The following is a 26024-nucleotide window of genomic DNA, read 5'->3' on the forward strand; positions in this document are numbered from 1 at the left end:
AATAAACCACGATGAAACTTCCCTACTCTCTTTTGTAGTCACGAACAAAACAACGTCACGCTAAAGCTTGCAGAGGCGAAAAGAACACGATCAGAAGTGCAACGCTAAAAATACCAGGATCGAGTTTCATAGCGCCATTGCAACAATTCAGTCAGAGTTTTTGATAAACATTGGCTTTAACCATTTTTGTCGCCAATTCTTATGAAATTGCTGGGTTGCTAGAGAAGCATCAATTTCGTTGATTGGGTTCGAATAAACTGGAGCACAATGGTTGATTAGAATAATAATTAAAACGGACGACCTATTCACAGACCTATAAATTCTGACCAAGTTTTTTTTTTCCTCAAATGCCAAGCCTTGTTGTTCCGTTTTTCTCTGTAAAAATACTATGGAAAAAGCTTTTGGAAAAATATGTTTTTGAAAATAGTACCCATCATTATGTTTAATCATTTAGAAGAAATTAATTGGCATTACCTTTGAAATGGTGGTTTATCAATACAGTAGTTGGCAACCTTCGTTATATATTGATACAATGGTCATAAACATCTATTTGACGCTTGCTCTGTTGTTACTTGTTACAATTTCAAAGTTGGGTTTTGCTCTGAAAGAGTTCTTGTTACGACCCATGTTTTAAATTAGTGCCGATACATGTGATTTATTTTTTCAATAGAATAAATATATTCGCTTTATTTCATTACATATTTTTTTCAAATATAAGAATGGTCCATATTTTAAAAAAAACGAAGAAAAATTTAAAGTTTCATTTGTATTCTTTTTTGTTTGGGAGTCACAGGGCACATGTCGCCCATCCAAGGAAGCCAGCCATCACAAATTCATTTACAGTGTCCTGAGGATAGTTGTGAAACATACCCCATGCGGCATATTTAGATCGACAAAATTTAAATTTAGATTTTGATGATGGTTTGTCGTCTTAATAAGATTTGACTCAGTAAGGGTTAGCCTCTATATCCAGGCCATAGTTTTGATGTTTAAAACTTTTTTAAGTATGTTGAACGCCATTATTGTTCAGGTCAAAAGCAAAGTTCTGATCGAAATGACCTCACGCGTAATAAGAGACTCATACATTGCAAAGAACCAGGGAATCAGCCGCCAAGTTGTCAACGATATTAGAAAGAGGTTCAAAGCCTGAGAAATTCCAATTTCAGCAGTGCTCGATTGGAAGTTTACTGACGTTAATCAATCTGTTTACAATTAAATTTTGAACATGACATCCTTCGAAGTCCTCAAGGTTCAGAGATTTCAGAAACTTGTTCCGGTCAGATTCAGTGGTAAGAAAGAACACTTCGGTCAAGGGACCTTGGATTCAGAGACGCTAGAGGTTTGACAAGTGGCTCCACTTCAAAAATGTAAACGATCAGTAGAACTAAAAAGTTTCCAAACAGATTTTGAACTGATGCGCTGTATAAGAAAGAGTTCTATTACGACAAGGATCATTGAATAGTTTCTTTAAGGGACACTGCCAAACTTTACTTGACGACAAGCTGATTCTTGGATATGGCATTTCAGATTGTTGCTACTATTGTGTTACTTTCTAAATCCTTTCTGAACTCATTTTTCCATAAGATTAGATTGCTATAATATTTTATTAGATTATTCAGATTCACATTAACACATGTGTGCTTCCTGAGTCTATCAAGAAACAAATCCCTTCATACTTTACAATGAAATCTGTTGAACACGATAGTACTTTCTTTTTTGAAGTGCTTTAGTCCAACTCGAGACTGGCAGCATGTGAAAGACACTCTTAAACTTGTGGAATGAGTTGGTTGAATCCATGAAGGATCAAATTTGTCATAAATCATACAAAGCTTTGCCCTATTATGCGATGCAAACGTGCGTGCGACCTCTTTTTGGAAGCAACTGAGACTCCCTGTTGAGAAGGTTTCCAAACAAAGCCCATGTTCGCTGACAATTGGCAGCCTATCAGATCGGTTGAATTTGATGAAGTATACTCAACCTCGCGTATCTATGCCCAGAGCATCTATACTTCGGTCCAAGTCAACCTAAAAAGCATGAAAATGAGTAAGGAAGACGATGCTATTAACCCTGTGATTCGCCATTCTTGCCCCTCGACCTTCCTTAACCTCTCCCAATTATTCAAATCAGTCCAATGGTGGTCTTACAGACTTTACCTGTTAGCAATTTCAAGTCACTGTAGATCTATTACCTAAAGAGATATGATTTGAAAAGCAAAAGGGATTTCTGGGTCAATATGAATTGTAAGGGATCATGTCTCTAAGGGACGGAGTTATTTTATTTGCCTTCATTTTCTGAAACATAAGAGCCAATAACCTCTCCAAGAAAAACTGCGAAACAAATAACCAGGCTGCATCCCAATAAGATGAATGGCGGAGTCACATGACCCAAATGAATCGGTTCATTGGTAGGCTGATTACTCATGGATCCATGACTGTTCAAGGCGTTTTGCAATTCGTCCTTAAACCATTTATTTGTCAACCCTCCCGCTTGGAGTCTCATTAAAGGATCCGAGATCTGAGCTACGATTCGGCTTCCTTTTGGACCCAACCAAGATGTGGCACCAATATAAATGGAGTCCTTAAAGGCAAAACGATTAGCCTCCCTCATGGTGTTGGTTCTGGTGGAAATTAAAAACGCCCTGTTATCATCAATTTTGTCGTTCATATCCGGGGGAGTCGAGGAAAGTGGAAAGGCCGTCCCAAAGGGAGTTACGTTTTGATCGTAGATATCTTGATATATTTTCCGTGGAGAACTTATCAACGCAGTTTCCATCAGGGATTGCGAAAGAACATAGACTGGCAATTGAGAACTCCGCACTTCCTCGGGGGTATCAATGACACCGTTAAAAACGACCATGGTCATGGTGGCCAATAAAGTCGACTTGTAAGCCAAGGTCAAAAGCAACCCCATCCCTGTCCACAGGAAAAGAAAGCAGTAAATAGACATGAACCCATTGGATCGGTAAATGTTGTGAGAAAGGCTTGCTTGCAATAAAGGAGCGAGGGCTAGACAAAAAGCCTCATATGTATCGTCCAATATACCCTTGCCAGGACTCAGATTGACCTTGAAAAAGGCCAACATGATGAAAGAACCCAATAATGAAGTACATAAACCGAACCAAGTCCAATGGTCAAATGGCAAGATCAAAGCCTCGTATTCGCTTTTGGGTTTGGCCTTGGGTCCCACCAAGGCAAGATCATGCTCGGAAAGAACCGGGGCAAAATCGGCCATGTGGTAGCGTTCGTTGGTGAGGGTCAATTGACACAAGGCTAAATCTGCCACACCACTTTGAACCTGAAACCCAGAATAATTTTATTGGAAAGCAGTAGTTGATGCAAGGTCTCAACAAGTTCTGGATAGGGAAGTCAAAATCTTTGACCGAGGACGCCAAGCGATTCATTACGAAATAAGTAAGAGAGAGTTGTATGAAAATTTAGTTCTAGAGCCTTGGTATTGATTTGTCAAACTACACCTTTCTCTAGAATTTTCGCGATATGTCGAAAAATGTCTCCGGGAAGTTTATTTCGACGATTTTCCACATTATTTAACCTGGGTCGCACCTTCATACATCTGCTTACAAAGTCAGACGGAAATGCCAAAAATAACCCTTTCTTTTGGTCAAATTGCAGGAAAAAGGATTCGGATTCTATCAGAAAAAAAAATCTTAATCAAGCCAGAGTTTGACAACTCTAAAATCTTTGATCATGGTTGCCATTGGCTTAAAACAAAATGGTGATGGAACCAAAGGTAAATATGGTCAGTACCGTAATGAAATTTGTTTTAACAAAAAACATTATTAAATGTATAGGGGCACTATTCACATCAGGGACCCTAGAGGAACAAGTTTGCTCGATGGGTAGTTGACAAATTCTTTTGGAGTTCGTAAAAGTACGTGTTTACTTGTTTATATGCTATTGAACATATTTTGAATACTTTTTAAGATACTTTTTTGTTCTCCTCCTTTTGGATAGGATCAGGGAGAATAGTGCCCTTAGCTTCGATGATTAGAAGAAGATTGAGGGTATGAAGAAATACTGATAGTTCCCGTCCAAGATGACTGGCTCATAACCTCCTCCGTGAATAGAGTCAGCCTACCGTCGGTTGTTTTGAAGCCTTTCACAAAAGCAATGGCACTTCTTTTTCTCTCATACTAATCCCATGCTTCTTTTGGGACCATCCCATTGTCCTTGAAAGTAGAGTTGATCCGGAATGCTATCTAAGAATGTGTCCAAGTCTGACTAGAAAGAAGCTATCGGATCAAAAACGCATACGTATTCCCTAAGAATATTAGGGGGCAGCAAATTGAACAATGAAAAGGCCCTAGAGAGAAGAGAAGTGGACCTCATTGTTCGAACTGGCTTAGATTTACGTTGACTTAAAGGTGCTCTCAAAACGCACGTTAAGCCCCTACGGTCACTAAATTGACCCTAAATCCTTGGTTGGGACAAAGCTCATGGCTGCTTTTGAAGACATACATCATCTCTCAATCTATAGCTTCACGTTTTTATCCTCATTTCCCTTTTCAACCCTTAATGAATTTAATTCAAATTTAATTGTAAACTGGGCAACCTCTCAATCTACCTCTTTAGTTTTAGTTTTACTTTGTTGACGAGGAGGAAGATTTCCCTTTGCCTTGTCACGAGGGCATGTAAATCAACTAAAGCATCGTATGACAAGCCACACCCTCATTCAAAAGACTTATTCTATGTCCTGTCATGTTGCGACGGACTTGAAAATAAGCACGCCTACTTCTTTGTACACATGGTAATGCTCCTATAGACCATAAATCAAGCTTTCTAAGACTTATTCTCAACAACGCAAGTCTCCTTATGGCATAACAATCTACAAGTTTACTAAGTCTCATGTCTTGTTCTTGTTGTAGTTGATTCGAGCAATAAATATGTGACTTAGAGCACCCAGGTTCCTTTTGGGTCCCTGACATTTCGGACCAACACTTACATCGGGTAAAATGCCCATCAATGATCCATTTTTCAAGACTCTCCCATTGACACTCAAAGCGGGCGGTAGAAGCATGTACGAAAATTGCAAATTCTTGGATAAAACATTAAATAAGGTGACATCCGTTCCTGTCAGGCCCGAGGAAGTATAGAAATGATTGGGCCAATTGTTGAAGGTTGTAACATGTAAAAACCGAGATCCAATTGAAGGTGGTGGAAAGGTCTGGCCATTGACAACCAAGTCGAAACTTCTATGAATATCATCCAAGAGTTTTATCCGATCCTTGTCCAATTCCGTGCGAACTTCCACACGAGGCTTTGAAGAGATTCGAAGAGCCTGAAATGCTTGTAAGAACCCGTTTAGTTCCACTGGACGGGATTCAAAGACTGTTCCATGGATGCAAGGTACCCCAAGAGCTTGCAGACTTCGAGGTGAAAATAGGTTGTGATCCATGACAATCATTGGCCCTGTGGATAACTCGATATGAGCCAAATCGTTCAATGAGGATATTTTAACCAAGTGCAGGCAAACGTTATTGGCCGATACAGAAGTAACAAGTGCGAAGAAGATCAGACCCAACATTCTTTTCACTATGAATGTATCAGTCTATTAGATTCACGGGATGATCAATTTGGCCTTTTATGCTATATTAAAGAATTAATAATTCTGTCAAATAAGCAATATTCTCTTTCTCTTTGATAACAAAATGTCATCTTAGCAATAGGGCAACACCAGTTTGGTTCAGATTTAAAAAAATTGACATTTCAGATATTGGTTTGCAAGAGTGTTTTTCAATGTCTCATTATGTTTCTTGTACGTGTATACTTCTTGCATTGTTTACATATAACGGATGGTTGGTTCCAACTGAGGGGCCATATTTCATCACCAAGACTCTTTTACTAAGTTATTGACAAAGATCATGCAAGGGATACAACTAACAAAGCTTCAGTTTATATATACATGATGGAAGTTCACCTTCATAAGTTCATTCTATAATATTCAATTATAGTTAATATGTTCATTGGCATGCACAAGGTCTGCCAACTCTAATGCATTGCTGGACCAAATGTCATATGATGATCAAAGAAATAAAATCAAGATAGGCGAAATATCGCCTTTTATTTCAACACTATTGGGGATTACATGTAACATTTAGAAAAGCCCGTGAAAAACAAACAAAATCAAAAGAGTGCAAAAAGTCACTCAAGGACCAGCATTTGGAACTGGTGATGGGATCTTTTTTTTTGCACAGAAATAAATAAGGTCAAACTGCCCTAACCTTTTGATAATCAACGGCCAATGTGGATCTTTGAACTTCGCCAGACCGACCTTTTTAGCCGGCCTTACTCTAGAGCACGCCGGCTTTTAAGTAATGGTCGACCCTAACTCGAGAACATGATGATCTGAAGATAAGTAGGTGTCACATGGACATACTGGATCAGATCAGGGTCATTAGAAAAGACCAAGTCCAGAATGCTTCTCGTTCTGGTGGCCTCATATTAATATTCAACAAGTAGCTCCAAATGTTGTTACGAAGGGACTTTTGCATTTGTGTGGTTCACTGTTGATTCAACCCCCGACGATGAAATTGGCAAGAAAAGGTTCTAAATGTGTTAGTTAGTTGGAAAGTGTTGACTAGGTTTAACGAAGACGACGGTTTCTATTTAAGCATAGAAACACATCAAGATTATTTGTTTTCTACTTTTATTTCAAATAATGAATACAACGATCAACCCTTGTTCATGAACGCGTTCAGTTGGCAAGCCCAATAAAATTCATTTGTAGATGTCAAGGAAAACTGTCCACGGGCGAGAAAAGTGTTCAATCAATAGCTTCTGATAAGGTAATCCTTAATATCATCGGTTATATGATATCTAAAAGTGAGGCAGACTGAGAATACAACTAGGCAATTAGCAGACTTTTCTGACTCAAGAGAAGTAACAACATTTTCAGCTGATTTGTGATTGATAACTTGATCCTTATTCAACTTGAAGGGCTGAATTGTTCCAACGATTGAGTTAGGTTACATAACTGACGCTGGCATCCAGAATATGGTGTTCAATCACAACGATACAGTCATGTAATCAAACATATACCGAAATCCGACGAAGACAAAATAGAAGCACTAGGAAGGCAGGAATCTTGTCTGACACAAAAGTGCAATCCAAGTATCAATTAGTATCTTCATTAGCCAACATAACAAACGGGGTCACCTAAACTGGCTCATTACTCTAAGTCAGATGGAAGCAAACGAGGTGCTCACAACAAAGCCAACCAAAATAAGGGCAAAATAAGGGCAAAATAAGGGCAAAATCAGGGCAATACCTATTTGAATCATGTGAGTGCCTGCCAAGGCGGTAATCTTTACACGGATGGTGCAGGATTTCATTCCTTCTAGCGGTTAACATAGCCCATAGAAACCCAAAGCATATTCTTCTACTATCTTCAATTTTCCACAAAATTTACCTTCGCATCAATCTTTATGAATATTTGTTTTTGATTTTCTTAGGTTTACACGCACATCAATAAGGTACCTTATTTGCAACGTCACACGGCCCAAAGAAAACGGGGAGAGGCACGGTAGATTGCTAAATAAACTGCTCTTGCCTGGCCTTGAACACAATTTCTTTTCCAGACATTATGTGACCCGGGTCCTTAATTATAAATAAGATTTTGATTGAATTAGCCAAAAACAACACCGAGGCATCATAATTTAATACAGAGGAATCTGCCTAATCAGGCCTTTATTTGGCAGAGGCTGCCTTACAAAGCGCCCTCTGAAGTGCCAAACATAAACCACATTTCGTGCAACGTACGGAGGCTATGCCAATCTCGCCACCGTCACCTTAAACGGTCGCGTCAAACTTGACTTTCACTTGACTTTTTCATAATTCATTTTCGAAATTCTGCATTGTGTCAAAAAGAAACTAGCAAAATAACCGCCGCTTGGATAACGTGACCGACAATAATAGGGAAAGTTTCGATCATCATGCCGTTTTGTCGTCGCCTTTAAAAGAACGTATTGGGTTTATTAATGTATATGGCAAAAGCTTCAGTAGCATTTGCATAACCTCATAACTAACAACGGGAGTTATGTAGATGGCAAATTCAATGCCATCATTGTAACGCCCGTTGCCTCATTTTGTAGTACCGTTGACAACCTGTGTTGATATCCGTCAAAAAATAATATTTGCAACTGATTGCGCTAATTCATTTGACTTATCCGATTAAAACCAAAAAGTGCATGGTAATTCACGATGGCATCAAACCTCAAATTCAAAGCACCCACCTATTCCATCGTGACGGAAAAACTTACATTTGAGCTAAAAGCAACCCTGCTTTGGCGGAAGAAAATCAAGGTTATTTTTGAAGCTACTGAACGGATTTCGGACAAACATTTTCACTGTCCCAGTCGCAACCTTCCGTGATTATGAATTAGATCAGTAATTAGATATCCATATTCTAGCAAATTTTACTTGTTGTACAAAATTTTGTACAAAATTGTACAAAAATTGCCTGCTCTACATGTAATGTCTCACCAATCAATCTATTCTCATTCTTTATGCGTTAAACAACTCCAACTCTTGGTTTAAAACCGTCTCGAATACGTACTCCCACGTTCATATACGTAAGGTATGTTCTAAATGAAACAAGATCATAGGAGAAAGAGTTGACTTTTGACAAAACATGTGAGATGCAGGTAGCATATTTGTATTTATTCCATATGTTCAGATATACAACATTCTCAATTGATTAGAAGTGAAAACTTTACCAGAAAGTCCCTCAAGTAAAATCGAGGAATATGCAATATTGGATTTTTTTTTTCTTTTTTTTCAGTCTTGGTCGACCAATGCAATCACGAATTAGAAGTGAACGAACAATCTTCTGGAATGTTGGTACACGTTTCACATCTGAGGGGATGCTACATTTTCCACACAATTGGTTGTCGAGGACATGGGAATGCTACCAAAGCTTCTGCCGGATACATAAATAAACCCAATACGGCCTTTTAAAGGCCACGTCATTCATCCTGAGTAGTTCCGTCGTTTTGTTAAAATGATAATGAGAATATAGATAAGGTTAGGGAAACAATGCTAATGGACGACTTTTATTTTAGAGTAAAATAAATAGGTGGATAATTCCTTCCAATTGAAAGCAGGCAAGGAGATCTCTTCCGGCAGAGCCTAAGTCCATCTTGATGTGCAATGCAATGGGCGCCGTGCAGTACAAGAAATGTCCGTCTCCTCAAAGGAGACCTCGCACGTCTTCCCACCAGGTCCCAGAAAGTAAATTACTCCGACAAACGATATTTGCTACACGTGCCTCTCACACCAAGGAAATAAGGATTATATTGCTCCGCTGTGTAAGAAGTGTAAGGGAGCCCACCATATTTTACTACATATGGGCTAATATAGCCCCCTTACGTTGCACGAAATGGGATTTACGTTTTGCACATCAGAGGGCGCTTTGTGAGTCAGCCTCTACCAAATAAAGGCTCGATTGGGCCAATACTTATTATTGAATTATAACACGTTTGTGTTGTTCTTGGCTAATTCTATAAAAATCTTATTTCTAATTAGTGCCCCGGGGCACATAATGTCCGGAAAAGAAATTGTGTTCAAGGCAAGGCAAGAGCGGTTTACTGAGCAATCTACCGTGCGTTTTCCCGTTTTCTTTGGGCCGTGTGCCGTTGCAATTTCGTTGCAATTTCGTTGAAAATTTCTTCCCTGTGAACCGGAACGACACAAACAGGACGAAGCTGGAATATTCCTCAATTGGGACACCTATCATAAGATGGCAGGCCGAGCGAGAGAGGTGCTATCTGACTTCGTAACAAACAAAACAAAAACAGGACGCCAACTAACCCCATGCATCAATGCAACAACCAGTGGAGTCACAAAAACCAGAACCACCATCAACATTAGTCTCCAACACCGTAAACAGACAAAACAGTAAAAATGGAGATCCCAAAAACACCGGAATCCGTTCTACCGGTGTTAAGCTAAAGATAAATTTGATCCACAAACCTTTTGCGATTCTTTCCTCTCGTTTATTTTCGTTTTTTTTGTGAGAACCGTGGATCCATGGAACTCTCTTCCCCTGTTGGCTCCTCTCAATTGAACTGTCTCGTCCTTCAAAACCGGAAAAACTGAATAGGCTTTACGGGCACTTCCTTATTTTCGCCTTATAATCGTTTTGTACGTTTAACTCTTGTTATGCCACAATTGGTTTGATGTCTGTATGCTTTTCTCTTTTAGTTGTACATCCTTCCTTTTCATTTTGTGACCAAGGCGCCAAGCGTTTTTTTTCCTTCCTACGATCATTTTCCTCCCTTCAGCTTTATGAGTGGCCTGTACAATATAGGTACAATAAGAAAATCCCAACAGGTGTTAGTCTAAGCGTATTCCACTATACAATAAGTTGTTGCTCATAATAAACACTCTTAGTCTCTTGCATTTGAGACCTTTAAAGATTCATACAATTTCTGATTGACATGAATCTTTAAAGTGTTTGTTAGTGATAGGTCGAGTCTGGCAAATGTCGGTGTCGTGCGTGTCCCTTGATTATCTGTTTTTTTTGCAAGAGTCTCCAAGTCTCTCTGGCTCTCTTACGTGGTCAAATAATGGCAGAGTAAAAGCTTGTTCTCTTACGAGCTTTAAATCAAAAAACAATATTTTTCCGCACTCGAGCCCGGCAAATTTCTTCAAAATCGAATAAAAGACTCAACTGTTCTCGAACTCTTGTTATATTCACCCTAACCCTAATCTTAAGTGCATAATTTACAAATTTGAAGGGTCTCTTTTGTAAGAGGACCTACTTCGCGGTATTTTGAACGTTGACGAATGATTCAAAATAGGATTTTGCAATATAGCAAGAAAGGGAAAACGAACTTTTAAAGGGAACCCCATGGCGTTACTTTGCACTGTCATATTCATAACACCTTAAGGCAATGTTTACACTCATTTTGTGCCGAATTTCTTGGTGTTATTTCTCAAATCTCGTGGAAAACTTGCGAAACCAAATTGAGCGCAACTAATCTCATTAATTATATCAAACCCCCTCGAATAAGGTAAACAAGGCTTCTAGGTATAATTTTTTACAGACAACTTTATAGATTTACAAACCTATCAACAGGAAAAAGCTTGGCTTCCCACTGGTCTTTTGCATCAACTTATACGATCCCCTAGCAAAATGTATTCATAAAGAACTTGTAAATAAAATCGGTGCGTTCAATATCTTTGCTCAAGGCATTTACGCTTGCAAATATTTCACGCTTCTTTAGTCAATGGGGTACTGTTTGTTCAATACACCAGATATGTGGATGTGGATCCTAGTTGGTGTCTTGGGGACATCCCAATGTCAAACTTGTCTTACGGCACAACCTATACATTATCGAACTACAAGTATTAGTTCATCCACTGTTACCAAGACCAAGATTGGAGAATTCGCCTTAAAAACCAGGTATACCAATCAAAATGGTTGAGATATGAAACGTCCACAAGGAACTGACTGATTCCGTTCCAGTTCTCGTATTGAATGTGCAGCGCTTTGCGTCCACTTCAAGACTTGCTCCCGATTTCTGAGCGAAAGCAAAACGTGCCATCTCCTAGAACATTGGCCATTTTTGGCGGATGCATCCACCAATGGTTCTCTGGTGACTGTTCACGAGTTGATAACGGAAGGTAATACAAATGGAAGTTAATGCATGGATTATCCCTTTGGCTAACATCAGCTAGAAAAGTTCGAAGTTCTAAAGTATGGCTCAAGAATTCACCCACTTGAAATGGGATGGACAAACATGATGATATAGGCTTTGTTAGCTCTGGCTAATTTTGTATTTATAAGAGTCAAACAACTTCTTGCCAAACCATTAGCCTATGACGGGTTGCCGGAAATGTACATCGCTTGGAAGCTTAGAAGTCAAACCATGATCGAAATTATCAGAATAACCATCAGTGACTCCGGAATTATTGGTAAAGTGGGTGGTTGGTAGGGAGAAATCGAAATGGAAGAGGCGTGAGTAGTTATTTCCGGCCTATTGATCATATTAGATCAACCAACGCTTGATGGTCATGATGGTTGGTTTGCATGGCCATGATGGGAGCACAAACCGAGGTCATTGATGCTAAAAGAAACGTTCCGGTTCGAAATACATCACTAGACGTCGAAAAAAAGAGTTCAGAACTTTTTGAGCCAAATTCTCATTGCTTTCTCTTTTTTTGCCTTTTTTGCCTCTTTTCTTACAACTACATTTTTTGCCCGTTTCTTGTCATTTGGATCCGTATTTCCTTCCTTCTGAACGCGGTTTCCTTATTTGAGACCCTTTTATTTTATGGTATGACGCATTATTAGAACTAGGATGTGGTGCTTGATTTAGGTATTCATTGGCTTTACTAACCCACGGACTTCTAGAAATATGGACTGCAAACAAGCTTCCCGCCATTCGGGCTGCTCTTGGTCATAGCCGCTATGAGCTACTTTTCGAATTAATGCAATAAAATAAGAAACGGAGACCGCTTCAATCAAATTTAGGTCATTCTTACACTATTTACTTGTAAAGTGGATTGTTTCAGAGTTATTGTCCAAAGCTTATGTAGCTGACCAAGAGCAGGACGGAAATTCAGATTTTCTGTATTATTTAGTACATAGCTTTGACCATACTCCTGACATCCCTAAGCATAGCTTTGGGCTCAAATTTAGCCTAATTGATCTATTTTATAAGATTTTCTGGTCCTGTGAGGTGCTTATCTGGAATAAGATGAACAGTTTAGGAGAAACGAAATTTTAGCTTCCGTTCGCACTCCACATCTCACGAAGTCCGTGACCTAACCGCTGCAAAGATTGTAATTCACAATACCATTAGAATGAAAGATTATGATTCGTCAAATTGTTGTAACTTTAAACTTTATACAATTTTTGATCTACTAATAAAGTTGAAAAAAATCAACTCCCATTTTTTTCGGTTTAGGAAAGGCTTTAAAAAGAGAGCTGCAGTTGAGCAGGATCTGCTGTCATGGATTTGATCCGACCTAAAATCAATTTGTGAACAAAAGCACCCTCAGCAGCATAAACACTAGGCCCCCGAAGAGATTAAATTGTTAAGATGACTTACATATGAATTGAAAACGTTTCGTAATCTACGGCAGTGTAAGAAATAATGTCAATTTCTTAAAAACTCAATGGATAATCTATTAAATATAATTTGTTACTAAGATTTTGTAAGTGATGAAAATGCAGTATGGAGGCTTAAAAAGCTAAAGCCGAACCTTCATTGCAATAACTCTTTTTGCATTATGGCACCTTGTTTTGGCGTATTTACTTTCTTGAGCATTCTTACAACTTCTTTTGGCACTTTTCTCCATTTTTCTTCAAATTGGTCAGGTAATTCTTGGTAGCGGTGAAAAAAGTCGGTGAAAAACCAAACCAAAAAACATGACAAGAACGAAAATTGGACGGCTATTGTCCGAATGTTTTGAGGTGGCTAGGTAACTAATTAGGTAATAAACAACAACCTGAAGTGATAAATAATAATGCAACCTATTTTTTGACCTTAACTTACGGAGTGCGACAGGGCAGTACTTCAGAACCTTTCTTATTTCTAATATACATAAATGATCTTCTCAGAGCAATGGAGCTAAAATTAGCAATATTTGCCGGCGATACTACAATCCAGCACTTCAGCAACGATTTTAATGAATTGAAATACGAAACTAATCGAGCATCGGGAAAAGTTTTGATGTGGCTAAGTGCAAACAAACAAGTCCTGAATGCTAAAAAGACGAATCTCATTCTATTTTGCCCTCGAAATGAATTTTTTTATAATTTTGACTTTATTTTACGTTGAACGTAAAACATATCCGACAAATCGGATTTATTTTAGCACCAAGACACTTCGATTTTTAGGCATTGACATTGACGACCACTCAAACTGACGTGGTGTAGTGGTTAGCACAATTTCCTAGCATGACGTCTCCAGATCCGATTTTCCTCCCCGACCTTTCTCAAGAAAACTGTTAGACGCTTGCCACACCCACAGACGGAGAACCAATCTGATATGGACCATGACACTGCCTATCGGAACTATTGTGTCCGACAATGTGATGACTAGCTTCGCTGGCCGGGCGGGGTTCATCCCTCTGACCCTGGCACCCAAATTACAAACGGGAAGGAGCGCATTGTTTTATTCAGCAACTCAGTCAAAAAAAACACGTTCCCCCTGTTTTGGCGAAAAAAGCCATTCCAACAAAACTCAAAAATACTTTGTTCAGCGCTAAAGTCAAAAGTCTGCTTGAGTATGATACTGAGTTCATGGGGCACAATGGTAAAAATACCCTTTAAATTTTGATGGAAATTCCCAAGCCCATCTTGGCATTTTTCTCCCTCAGAAAATCATGGGGAACAATTTTTATTTTTTTGGTTTATGAAATTCTAGCCCACATAAAAAACTTACATACCTAAAAACATTATAAAAACTAAAATTTTCAAAAACCTACTCAATGCAAGTTGGAAAAACATCTAACTAGCTCTTGAATATAAATTATGATATCATCTGTTTCACCGCTTCTTATTTACATGGAATTTAGTGGCTCAAATTTCATCGTTCTTAACCCCAAAATGCCCCGGTTATATGTTAATTCAATTTCCGAAAGAATTAATATCGATTTTCAACATCACAAATACAAAAGAATATTTTTCCTCTTCTTACATAGTCTCACAATAGCTAAAAATGCTATATGATAAACTTAAAACACACTAAAAGTGTAATCTTTGAAAATGTGTTTTACAATCATCATGTGTACACTTACTTTTGCATTCACTTGAATTTTGAATACGGTACATACAACAGACAATGTTATAGATTTTGAGTTTCTTGAAGACTTTGTTGAAACTGATTGAAAATAGCTTCTTTAAGGCTTCATTGATATTTGTGAAATTTTCAGTGACCACTCAACTAAAAGTACCTTGGACGCTTTAAAAACAGAATTTTCAAAAATCTGCTTTTTGAGGGTTTTAGATATGGTTGTACAAGGTTTTAACTTAATTTGAAATTATGCAAGAAACAGAAAAATAATCTTTCATTTTTGCGATATTGAAAATCGATATTATATCTTTGGGAAATTGAATTAACATATAACCGGGGCATTTTGGGGCTAAAAACGATGAAATTTGGACCACTAAATCCGATGTAACTAAGTAGCGGTGAAATAGATGATATCGTAAATTACATTCAAGAGCTAAATAAGTGTGCTTCTTATTTACATTGAGTAGGTTTTTGAAAATCTTAGGTTTTNCGTACATAGGGCATTTGCCGACATTAACTTGAAAATTATGTACTGGTCTGAACGTTTTTTCCTTCTAGCCCAGAGTATGACCCAAAAAGGATTCTAATTGTGTTTGATTCTGAAAAAATATTGTGTTGTAGTAACATTTTTGCGCAAAATTATTGACTGGAACATCTGAAACTTTGACCTTGAAAATGACGATTTCCGTTCAGTTTGAATTTCCCGCCTCTATCGCCTTTTCACTTTGGCTGGGTTTGCTTACTCCTTTGACTTTGCCTATCCGCACTTTCAATCAGTGACAAACATTGCTAACATTTTGCTTGCATTTTGTGGCGCGAGGCCGCTGAATCCTAAATTGGACCAAACAATCTAAACTGTAGGGCTCTTTGAAATGAGTTTGATCAAGTTTGTGTCGTTGTATTCAAATTAGGTTTATTTTGTGTCAATCCCTAATAAAACTATGTTTGCGCCATCATCTGGCTTTGATTTAATGCAATAAATCCTGGCTCTTTTTAAAAGCATCTCCTAATTTAAAAGAATACGCTTGTAAATTATTTCCCATTCCCATTTTCTGTTTTATTGTTTTTTTGGTATTGAAATACAATAACATAACTCAACGATGGAGTTGTTTGGGGTTTCTATTTTGTACAGTATTTCATGTTTGTATTATTGACCTATCTAGGTACACACTGGCAGTTATGAGCGTGTTTTGGCCTTTATACTTGCGCTTTTTATACTTCTATTGATACAAGTTAGATTGGAATGCCGAATACAGGGTAATATCAATATTTAGAATATCAAGTTTATCGCGTGAAAGAGTCAATACCTTTGATCCCTATCTAGTTCTACGCTCTCACGTCACTAATGATATAAATGGACTGTATTTTAATCTTAGGTTTTAATTCCTTTTTGGCACACTTCTTTTCTTCTTGTTCTTGCTCGTCTTTTCTACTCCCTGCTTTTTTTTCTGCCTCTCCTTCTGATTGGTCATAAACCAAAGGAAGGAAATTTTGAATGGAAGAAGGCACGACAAGTAAAAATAAACATAAAAATATAGATTCTCGTTCATCCACTATCTGGCAATAATTGGATTTAAGAATATATAGAAAATAACATGTGACGTTTCATCACCTTAAATTTGTCACTATGTGAAGCAAGGATAATTTTGTACAGGTCTCACAATAAAGCTATCATTCTTCCTACAAAAAAAGAATCCTTTTTCTTGCTTTCCAGTAACTCCTACTTAATTTTTGGGCAACCCCGAAATTCAATCGTTTTCCTTTGCTGAAACCAAAATATTCCCTTTCAGAATGGTCCCAATTGATGGTACTTGGAGGGTTCATTGATAATTTGGGAGCAACCAACGAAGTGGAGGTGCTTGATATGAAAACCATGAGACAATGCCCCCAAACACCTTTTTTACCACAGGGCCGATACGGCGGGGCAAGTTATCTCCTGGAGGGACAACTAAACTATGCACTTGGACGATCAAATGATCACAACTTTAGCGATACTTTGCAATTCGATCAAAGCTCCCGGACATGGAGCAAAGTCAATTTAACACCCTTAATCTCGCTCTACACTGCTGTGGTCCAAATAAGTCCATCTTGGGTCATTTTGATTGGCGGACTGGAAACATCAGCCACAACCATTATTCACGCCGATGGTTCGACCATCCCGGGACCAAATTTACCTTTCCAGATGATGAGACATTGCGCTGTTGGTCTGGATGAAGAGCATATCTTCATCGCCGGAGGATTCAAAAACGGCATCAGTCCATCAAAAGAGACTTTTGTACTCAAGTGGTCCGAACAGATTTGGGTTCCGCAATCTCCTATGACGAGTGCTCAATCTTCGGTGACATGTGACACTTTTTTGGACAAGGATAATCACTTGAGCATTCTGGTTGGTCAGGAATCATTTGAGATCTTTACTTGGACAACCCGGACTTGGCGGGCTGGGCCGGATATGTTGCTTGATTGTACGTGGAGCCAACTAATCCGATTTGATGGGATGCTTTATCTTTTTGGCGGCAAGAGAGTGGATAACTCAATCAGAAACACAGACATCTACTCATTTGACCCAATCCAAGAAAAATGGAACAAAACTGTGGTGGAATTAAAAACTGGACGAACCAGTTTTGGCCTAATCAGGATTCCAGCTGGATTGGTTGAATGTTGAAATTTCGGTTTTTAAGGATACTCTGGTTAGAGGATATGGGAGATGTAGCTTCATTGGCGCCAATTTGTACCCATTGCGTTCATATCATTGCTTTCCTTCTAATTGTCAACATAATGATCAATATAATATAAAACCTTTAGTTCATTTTGAGCCAATGACTGGTTTATATTTGGATAAGCTCTCTTACTAGCAAACAAGCGTACCGATAAATGCCAGTGATGCCAAATTGGCGTTTCAATCTAGTTTTAATGAAGCTGACGTTTCCTCATCACAGTGGTAAAAGTAGCATTTAAAGTTTTGGTGGAAATTCCCAAACACGTCTTGGCATTTTTCTATCTCAGAAAATCATAGGGATTAACTTTGATTTTATGGTTTTATGGTTTTCTAGCCCTCAGAGTATACCTAAGTGCATGAAAACATTATATAAACCTACTCAATGAAAATCGGGAGCATACTTGGGTAGTACTTGATTCGAAGTTATGATATCATCTATTTCACCGGTACTTAGTTACATGGTAATTAATGGTCCATATTTTCTCGTTTTTAGCCTCAAAATGCCCGGGTTGTTTGTTTCTTCGGAGTCAGATGACAGCCTCCCGCTCGGCCTGCCATCTGACGATGGGAGTTCCAATTAAGGGATATTCCCGCTCCGTTGTCGCAATCAAACGTGCAACATTAATAGGACATGCTCACGGGGGTCTTTGTTTACCCCTTTGCGCTTGAGCGCCCCCTTTTGACTTACGTAGGGATGTGTCGAGGTTTTGGCTATGGCATGAGTCAATAACAATAGCGTCGAAATAAGCGGAGCTGCTACACACAAAAAAACAAGGGAAAGAGATGTAGAAGCGATAAAAAGGTAAAACTTTAAGCTCGCTTTGAGGCAGAAGTTCAATTGTTGGTTGAAAAAGCGGTTGCATTTTTACGTTTGGCACATCCCTACATATCCGAAAGATGGCGCTTGGGCGCAAAGGGGTACAAAAAACCAAACAAACTGAGGCTGCGATCGTATCCTATTATCACTTCACCCTCGGGAATGATCGCAGGTTAGCTCCCCCTGGTTTCAAACATTAGAACGCGGCCTTGACGTGCGCCATTGAGTAGTACATTGGATCTGTACAAATATCTGGTGGAGGGGGTGTCAGGGTGCCTTATCTTGTCAGCTTCACGGTTTTCATATTTTCGTGCCAATATTTTACGTCCCATAAGCTCACATAAAAAATTAACATCCATAAAAACATTACATATAGTATTAAGCAACCCTACGAGACCAGCCTCTATTCCTCAGCAGTGGTGTAGACATTAGGATAATCCTCTTGAGAGTTTCCGGCTCACGCATTCCGAAACCAGTTTGTAATGTCGAGGAGAATTTTCATAGAAATATTCGACACGATATCAGCCCATTTGGAGCGCCCGAGAAGCAGCAGCAACCCCCAAATTCTACCATCTTTGATTCGGTTTGTGCATTAATGGATTTCTTGACGACAAATTGTTCCCACTGGTTGTTGCGAGTCAGTACTTGCCCGAACATGCCAACAAAGCATGGATGCATTTGCCATCCAAAACCGAGCCCCTCACCACTGGGCTGGCAAGGTTAGTGTCCAAAAGTGTTGGGAACCTGACCTTTCCGGAGGTGGTGTCCAAACACAAGTTGTCCTTCCCGATCAAGGACTTACTAACACCTTATTGGCCTTGGCCTGATATCCCTTCAGAGTATTGACGGTCTTCGCTCATCTGCTTGCCAAATGCCATCAACAATGGGAGCTGACAAAAGATTTGTTCAATCTGACCCACCCACTTTACTCTTATAACGAAGATTTTGATAATTTATATCTACCCACCTGTATATGTACTATCTGTTGTTCGATGCAGCGCGTGTGCAAATGTATGAATCTCTCCGTACTTCAACTCAGTCATGCTCTGTTACTCGAAGAGTGCAGAGATCCTACCAATAATTTCACGTTGTGAACACCCCTGAACCACACGATTGCGAAAATATACTACTTTTAAGGCTTAAAACAGCGACTCTTTTATAGTCTGATTAAATGGTGCATCGTCCGAGAAGAGCAAGATTTTGGGCTCGCTTTGAATACCTTTGTCGAAAGCTCTCTAAACCCATTACGCTCAAAAGAAGGGGGACAAAATTTTGTGTACGGAGTGGAACTTACAAAATGGGTCTCAAAATTCCGGGAAGTTCTCCTAGGGGTATCGAATGAAAATGGAGGAGAACTGAAACCAATTAAAATGTCTAGTGGAATGGACATTCAATTGGATAAATCAGAGGAGAGTCCATCCAGTGAAGGCATGACCTCCACTTTGGGAGTGCAATGGTACCCTTCAACAGACAACCTCATGTATCATGGCTATGAACAGGTCCTAAATTTACAGGTTAACACAAAGCGAGAACTCAGCTCCAATATCGCAAAGCTGTTTGACCCTATGGGATACTTGTCACCATATACGCTGAGGGCCAAATTACTTCTACAGGAGTGTTGGCAAAACAAGGAGCTTGATTGGAACACACACCTTCGAGTTAATATTACCTCTGCATGGTCCGAGTGGCGTGCGGAATTATCACAACTTGAGAAGATAAAAATTCCTCGTTGCATGATTCTACAACCCAAAAGGGAACCAATCCTGTCAATCCATCTTTCACTGACAGTTCATGAAAGGCCATGGGAACGGCAGTATACATTAGGATGGTATACCCAGAGGGCCTTATCAGTTGTCTACTGGTGATGGCAAAAACCGAAGTTGTCCCAATGAAAATGATTGTGGACATAGAGAACCTTGAGAAAAGGACTAGCTCAATCGCCAGATTGGAGCTAAAGGCAGGTGTCATGGGCGTGAAGCTGGCAACTCACGTCGCAGACGCTCTGCAGCTGCCAACAAAGAGCATTACCTACCACACAGACTCGCTTACGGTCATGCAGTGGCTGAGGCAACCCGCCGGAGTGTGGAAAGTCTGGGTGGCCAACCGGGCAAAGTTCATTCAAGAACGCTCGGACCCCAGTATCCAATGGAGACATTGTCCTGGGGTGTATAACATAAGTGATCGAGCAGCAAGAGGATACAGGATCAAGGAATTGGACCATGAGTGGTTTTCAGGGCCTCAATTTCTGTACCTACCAATCAGTGAGTGGCCGAGATCGGATACCCTAGGCATGACTCAAGAGTGCCTTGAAGCAAAAAAGGTCATCTCATTGGCAACAGTCACAGAATCCTCAATCGTGACAGAAATTTTCAAGAAGAATATGCACTTCTGGAAAAACATGAGAATCCTGCCATACATCCTCACCAAGCGCAATCTCAAAAAGGTCTTAGGAAAAGCTTCCTTAACCTTACAAGAGCTACAAACAATTCTTTTTGAAATTGAGGCTCAGATCAACTCTAGACCTTTGAAAGTAACGTCAGAAGATAGTAATGATCCAATACCAGTTTCTTCAAGTCAGTTGTTGCTTGGTTATAACATGGCTACTTTCCCTAATCCTTCTGGTAAGGGGGGATCAACTTCCGAGTCGGCAACTACAATAAAAGGGCGATGGAAGCATAGGTTGCAAGTGCAGAATCATTTCTGGCAAAAATGGTCCTCGTTGTACCTGACTACACAACAACAGTCTGCTAAATGGAATGCAGACCACACCAATCTCAAGGCTGGAGAGGTCGTCATTATTCGGGAAGAGCACAAGTCTCGAAGTTTCTGGCCACTTGCAGTCGTTGAGTCAACGAAAATCGGCAGAGACGGACGGGTCCGCTCTGTAGAACTTCGGACGCAGAAGGGCGTCATCAGAAGACCGTACCAACAAGATGGTACCAACAATTGGTACCACTAGAAGCAAAGTCCAAAAAAGACATGGAGTCGGCATAATTCAAGCTCATGCACGGATCTGCCCTTGAGATGAATGAGATGTCTCAACAATTAGGGTCAAGAATCTTTCGTGAAGAGCAAGATGCTCTCAATCTGACAGTAGTGAAACGCTTCTCAACTAAACTACAATGTTTCTCATCATCAACCTCATCCCCGTTATTTTGGGCTTTGTTCATGCAGGTGACAAAGTAACCCTTGAAGGATCCTCGGGCTTTTCAACAGGGGGAGCGTGTGTGCACCAATGACCTACGGGCATATCACAATAACAGTTGAAAAGAAGAATATGAGGACCACATTTGAGGAACACAAAGAAGTACTCGAAAGGGGACTCAAGTTAATGATGAAGAAAGATCGCGACAATGGACCGAACAGAGGACATCTCGTGACAAACAAGATATCAGAGGCAACTCTCAAGTTCGAGACAGCAATGAATCTTATATACCCAGAGGCTAAGGACAGGAAACCTAGGGGCCTTTTTGAGGGAATCACATCAGTCTTATCACTAGGACTGGGTGTGTACAATACCATCAAACTGTATGAGAACCGACAAGAGATCAGCAATAACCATCTCCAGATCACAGATAATCTGAGAGCAATTGAAAAACTCAATTCAACAATAACCTTCCTGGGACTACATTTGACTAATCAGGAAGGTTGGCAACACATCAAAAACAACTACCATTCACTATTGTTGATGGCGCAACAAGCTGAATCTCTCGCAATCGGTATTTATCAACAGCAAGTACCAGCCACAGTGGTCAACGTGGATGGACTACTCTCTTCTTATGCTGAGCTAAAACGCAAGGCTAAGAAATCAAGAATGCAAACCGTACCTCTGAGGGAGGTTTTGGCTTTGAAACCAACGATTTTGAGTTCCTGGCAAGAGCTTAAGATCGGGTTTGCAGTTCCAACCTACCGTGAAGGAGACATGAGGAATCTCTTCACAATTGACCGTCCAGCTCACATCGCAATAAATGGATCCTATTGGGAAGTCAAACCCGAAACCAATTATGTAGGTGTCAACAATAACGGAATGGTGTTTATTGACAGCCTTGGCGAGTGCGAGCGGTCTAACAACATTTACTGGTGTCCACATGAAAAGACAACAGTTCTACGATATAACGAAACGTGTTTTGGAGCCATATGGAACAGAAACGTATCGCAAATCCTTCTCAGCTGCGAGCTAAGGAAGGTACCATTTGTCCCTAAAATCTTTCCGGTTCGAAAAAGAGTCTACCGTTTCACAGAATCTGAGTCAGTGAACTTGGCTTGTGGAAATGGGACACAGATCCGGTACATGTTCAAGAGAGATGAGCTCGAGGTACCTGAAGGTTGTCAAGCTTCAGACGGAGACACCGTGGTCACTGAATTACCAGAGGTCCGGCTCTCTCTACATGGACATGCTTATGAGGTGAGGGAGCACTTAGAATTCTATGAAGGAGACGTTCTTCAAACAAGACTTCAGGCCCTCCTCCCCAAGAAGAATCTTAGGTCTGCCACAACTACGACTCATCAATTGAACATAGTGAATCATGTAGTGACCATCCTAATGGTCATAGTGAGTGTCGTGGCTTTGAGTCTGCTTGCAGGGCGGCTCTATCAACTGCACAAAGTGGAAAACTCTTAGTTTAAAAAAAAAAAACTGTTAGCCAGTATGTAATTCTATGACAAATTAACTACGTACTTGGTGCGTAAAAATATGAGCAATCAACTGGCCTCCTTGGATTTTATTTTTCTCTATTGTTATGGCTGCATTTTGTTTGGACCTCAAAACTGCGTCAAATTATAGCTTAAAAAGATGTTTTCTGTCATCAATTTTGCCTCTCGAGCCGCGGAACTGAAGCATCGGATGTAAGAGGACATCAGATATAAGAGCAGAAATTGGCGGCCTCTTATATCCGAATTTTACTGTATTGATTAATACTAGTTTCATTGCATCCTTAAAGAAGTGCAAGGTTCGACTCAAGGGAAAGGGGCAAAAGAAAGATAATTACGAGAAAGTATGTACAAGAAATGATTAAGAACCTATGTAAGTGGCTTAGATAGTTTAGTTTTGTTCAGAAACTACATACAAAGAAAATAGAAAAATGTTGATTTATTATTGTGATCATGTGGCCGCATCAGCTCAGAAGGACAAGCAGGCGGTGGCTGGAGAGGACCAACCGTTGGCGGTGGATGGAGAGGACCAACCGTTGGCGGCGGCTGGAGAGGACCAACCGGTGGTGGTGAGACTGGGAGCTGCGCTGGCAGTGCGACCGGGGTTGGGCTGGCGGTGGGACCGGGGGCGGCAATGGAGGTGCTGCGGGATGCAAATGTAAGGGAAATTTGTACTGGTCCCCAATGCAGGCTAAAATGCATCCAAATGGATTTTTCTTGGAGGGGGACCTGCGCCCAATGTACTCAGCTAAGTAGGTTGGCAAAAGGCGGCCCAATGTTCCAGATTGGCTCTTCATTTTCCGTTTCATTTGCATCCAAGTCCCCTCAATTGTCTGGGTATGAACCCGTTCGTCCAAAGGATTGACAAAATTTTGATCATGAACGATGACACTATGGGTGTATATCCAACCGTCAATTTCGTCTACATGAGCATAACTTGTACCTTGTCCAGTATAGCCACCTCCAGAGTTTCCCTTGTTCGATTTGGTACTTCGACCATGAAACAAGCCCCTGACCGTCGTTCCACTCACACGAAGATCCATCTTGCTCAAGGCCATCTGCCCAGATTTTATTTGGCTTGGGCAATCAGGCTCTCGTCTATCTCGACCACCTCAGGCTCAATCTCGTCATTTTCATTTACGTAGATTCCGCCTATCTGTCTCTGGTTTCGATTTATATATTCCTGTAAAAAATAAAAGTTTCTTATTTCAGTGTTGGTACTATAAGGATTGGACAACTTGTACACCACATCACAACCAAAGGGCAAAAAACAACCAATTTCAAAAACATTTCATTTAAGTCTATATTGCTCTATTATCGTATGCTTTGCACTTGCATTTGCTGCACATTCCTTCAATACAGAGTAACAATACTGACATTGATGAAACTGATACAAATGACGTCATTGTTTCACGATTGGGACATTGATGCAGGAAAGGAAAATAACTTCAACATCAAATTATGGGAAGTTACCTGCTCTTTTCAGACTGCAAAGTTTTTGCAAAGGGATCAAATCAGAGTTCCAGTTCATCTATCCATTAAATGATTGGTTCATTTAGCACTTTATTTTATTAAGCTGTCACATAACTACTTATTAACATCCTTTAAAAAACATATATTTTTACCGGTGAGCTATCTTTCCTCAAGGAAAATTTCGAATTAACATTTTGAAACCTCTAACACATTTCTTGTCTGATATTGCGTCTTGCAAATATGTTTTTTTTTACTTCTATTGTATTGGAAAGCAGCGTTGTGACCTCCCAAATTTCGTGCTTAACCTCATCATTCAGCTACAACAAAAACACAGAAATGAACTCTGCAAACAGGTCAAATACAAAATGAAATCAATACACGAACCAAGCCTCCTTTGGAGCAAGGATAAGACCCGCCCACCACCCCCAGATGGGTACGCCACGTCCACCCCGAGCCAAGCCCTCCATTGGAGCGAGGACAAGATCCTTCCACCATGTCCAGATGGGTACGCCTCGATCCAAAGTGTCCAATGCGTCTACCCAGAGCCAAGCCAGCGACCAAAGAGGTGTCCAACAAATGATAATCAAACATATTCTGGATGTGTTTAACTTTTCACTTTTTGAATGCTTCAAGGGACTTACACGGATGGTAGTTGGCGGTTTTTACAGACCATTGGTCCCAACTGAACCTTACTATCGGGTAATATATTCGGACATTTAGGCAAGCGCTGGTACCAGCAAACAAACTTGCCTGCCAATGCCAGTGATGCAAAATTGGCGTTTCGAACTGGTTTTAAAGAGGCTGATCTTTCCTCATATAGCAATGTGAAAGAAGGGTCAGCTTCTCAAAAACATGTTTGAAGCTCCAAACTTGCATCGCCGGCACTGGTACCAACAAACAAACGAACCTGCCAGAGCTTGCCTAAACGTCCCCATAAAATACACAGAAGCATAACAATACAGAGAGATGTTCTTACCTGACATATGTCCCTGTGGAAGTTTGCCCAGTCAACCAGCGTCCCCTCGCCCAAAATGCCAGATTCTTATGACATCTGGTGCAACAGCATTCTATTAGCCAATAATGGGTAAAGTTGACCATCTGGTGTAAATGTAGTTTGGAACCCGAAATTGAAACTCTCGTTGCGAATAGATCGGCTGGAGTTACATGTTGGACATATCCATTGATAATTGTCAATTAGTCTAGCGCAAAATTGCAATTGGAGTCTGCAGCAGAGTTCCAGGAACGTCATCCTTGTCCTGGTCACTTGAGAGACCTGTTTTCCTCCGTACCGTCCATACGCCAACCTGACATTCTCTCAAACGGACTTTCAGAGTCCGATTTTGGTACTTTAGTTGCGTGATTTAAAAAACGTGGCATTACGTTGGATGGAAACTCTAATGCCATCTTTTCCGCTTGGTTTTAGGCACCTACTATGGTCAGTTGTGCCAAGCTGAAAACAAAGTAACAAATTGTAGTCATGAAGCCAATGAATGGGTTCTCTTTTTCCACCTCCCTGACATTTTCATGAAGCCCCCCCAACTTTGCTACTTTTCAAAATAACAAGACCAACCTTAGCCAGCCACAGGCCAAGAGGAACAATGGCCCAT

General features: G+C 40.1%; 1 protein-coding gene and 1 long non-coding RNA gene across 4 annotated transcripts; both read right to left on the reverse strand.

The window, feature by feature from the left end:
- Positions 1 to 2251: 2251 nt before the first annotated feature.
- On the reverse strand, positions 2252 to 5720 carry LOC131891785 (uncharacterized). Its single transcript, XM_059241447.1, has 2 exons — positions 4960 to 5720; positions 2252 to 3294 (listed from the first exon to the last, which is right to left on the reverse strand). Exons 1-2 carry the CDS (start codon positions 5539 to 5541, stop codon positions 2275 to 2277), a joined length of 1602 nt encoding a protein of 533 aa, XP_059097430.1. The 5' UTR covers positions 5542 to 5720; the 3' UTR covers positions 2252 to 2274.
- A 17598-nt stretch (positions 5721 to 23318) lies between these two features.
- Positions 23319 to 25735, reverse strand: LOC131891333 (uncharacterized). 3 transcript variants are annotated; one of them, XR_009374388.1, is made up of 4 exons: positions 25059 to 25735; positions 24802 to 24952; positions 23906 to 24127; positions 23319 to 23835 (listed from the first exon to the last, which is right to left on the reverse strand). It is a non-coding gene; the product is annotated as an uncharacterized LOC131891333 (long non-coding RNA). The 3 variants fall into 3 exon arrangements; XR_009374389.1 differs by lacking the exon at positions 24802 to 24952 and having other exon boundaries at positions 25394 to 25680; XR_009374387.1 differs by having other exon boundaries at positions 24802 to 25680.
- Between the last annotated feature and the right edge of the window lie 289 nt (positions 25736 to 26024).

Source organism: Tigriopus californicus, chromosome 12, assembly GCF_007210705.1.
Source record: "Tigriopus californicus strain San Diego chromosome 12, Tcal_SD_v2.1, whole genome shotgun sequence".
NCBI lineage: Eukaryota > Metazoa > Arthropoda > Copepoda > Harpacticoida > Harpacticidae > Tigriopus > Tigriopus californicus.

Excerpts from the sequence above, each read along its gene's own strand:
- LOC131891785 (XM_059241447.1), bottom strand. The coding sequence starts at position 5,541 with ATGTTGGGTCTGATCTTCTTCGCACTTGTTACTTCTGTATCGGCCAAT. Across the intron at positions 3,295-4,959 it reads TGATGGGCATTTTACCCGAT|GTTCAAAGTGGTGTGGCAGA; the intron begins GTAAGTGTTGGT and ends TCTGGGTTTCAG.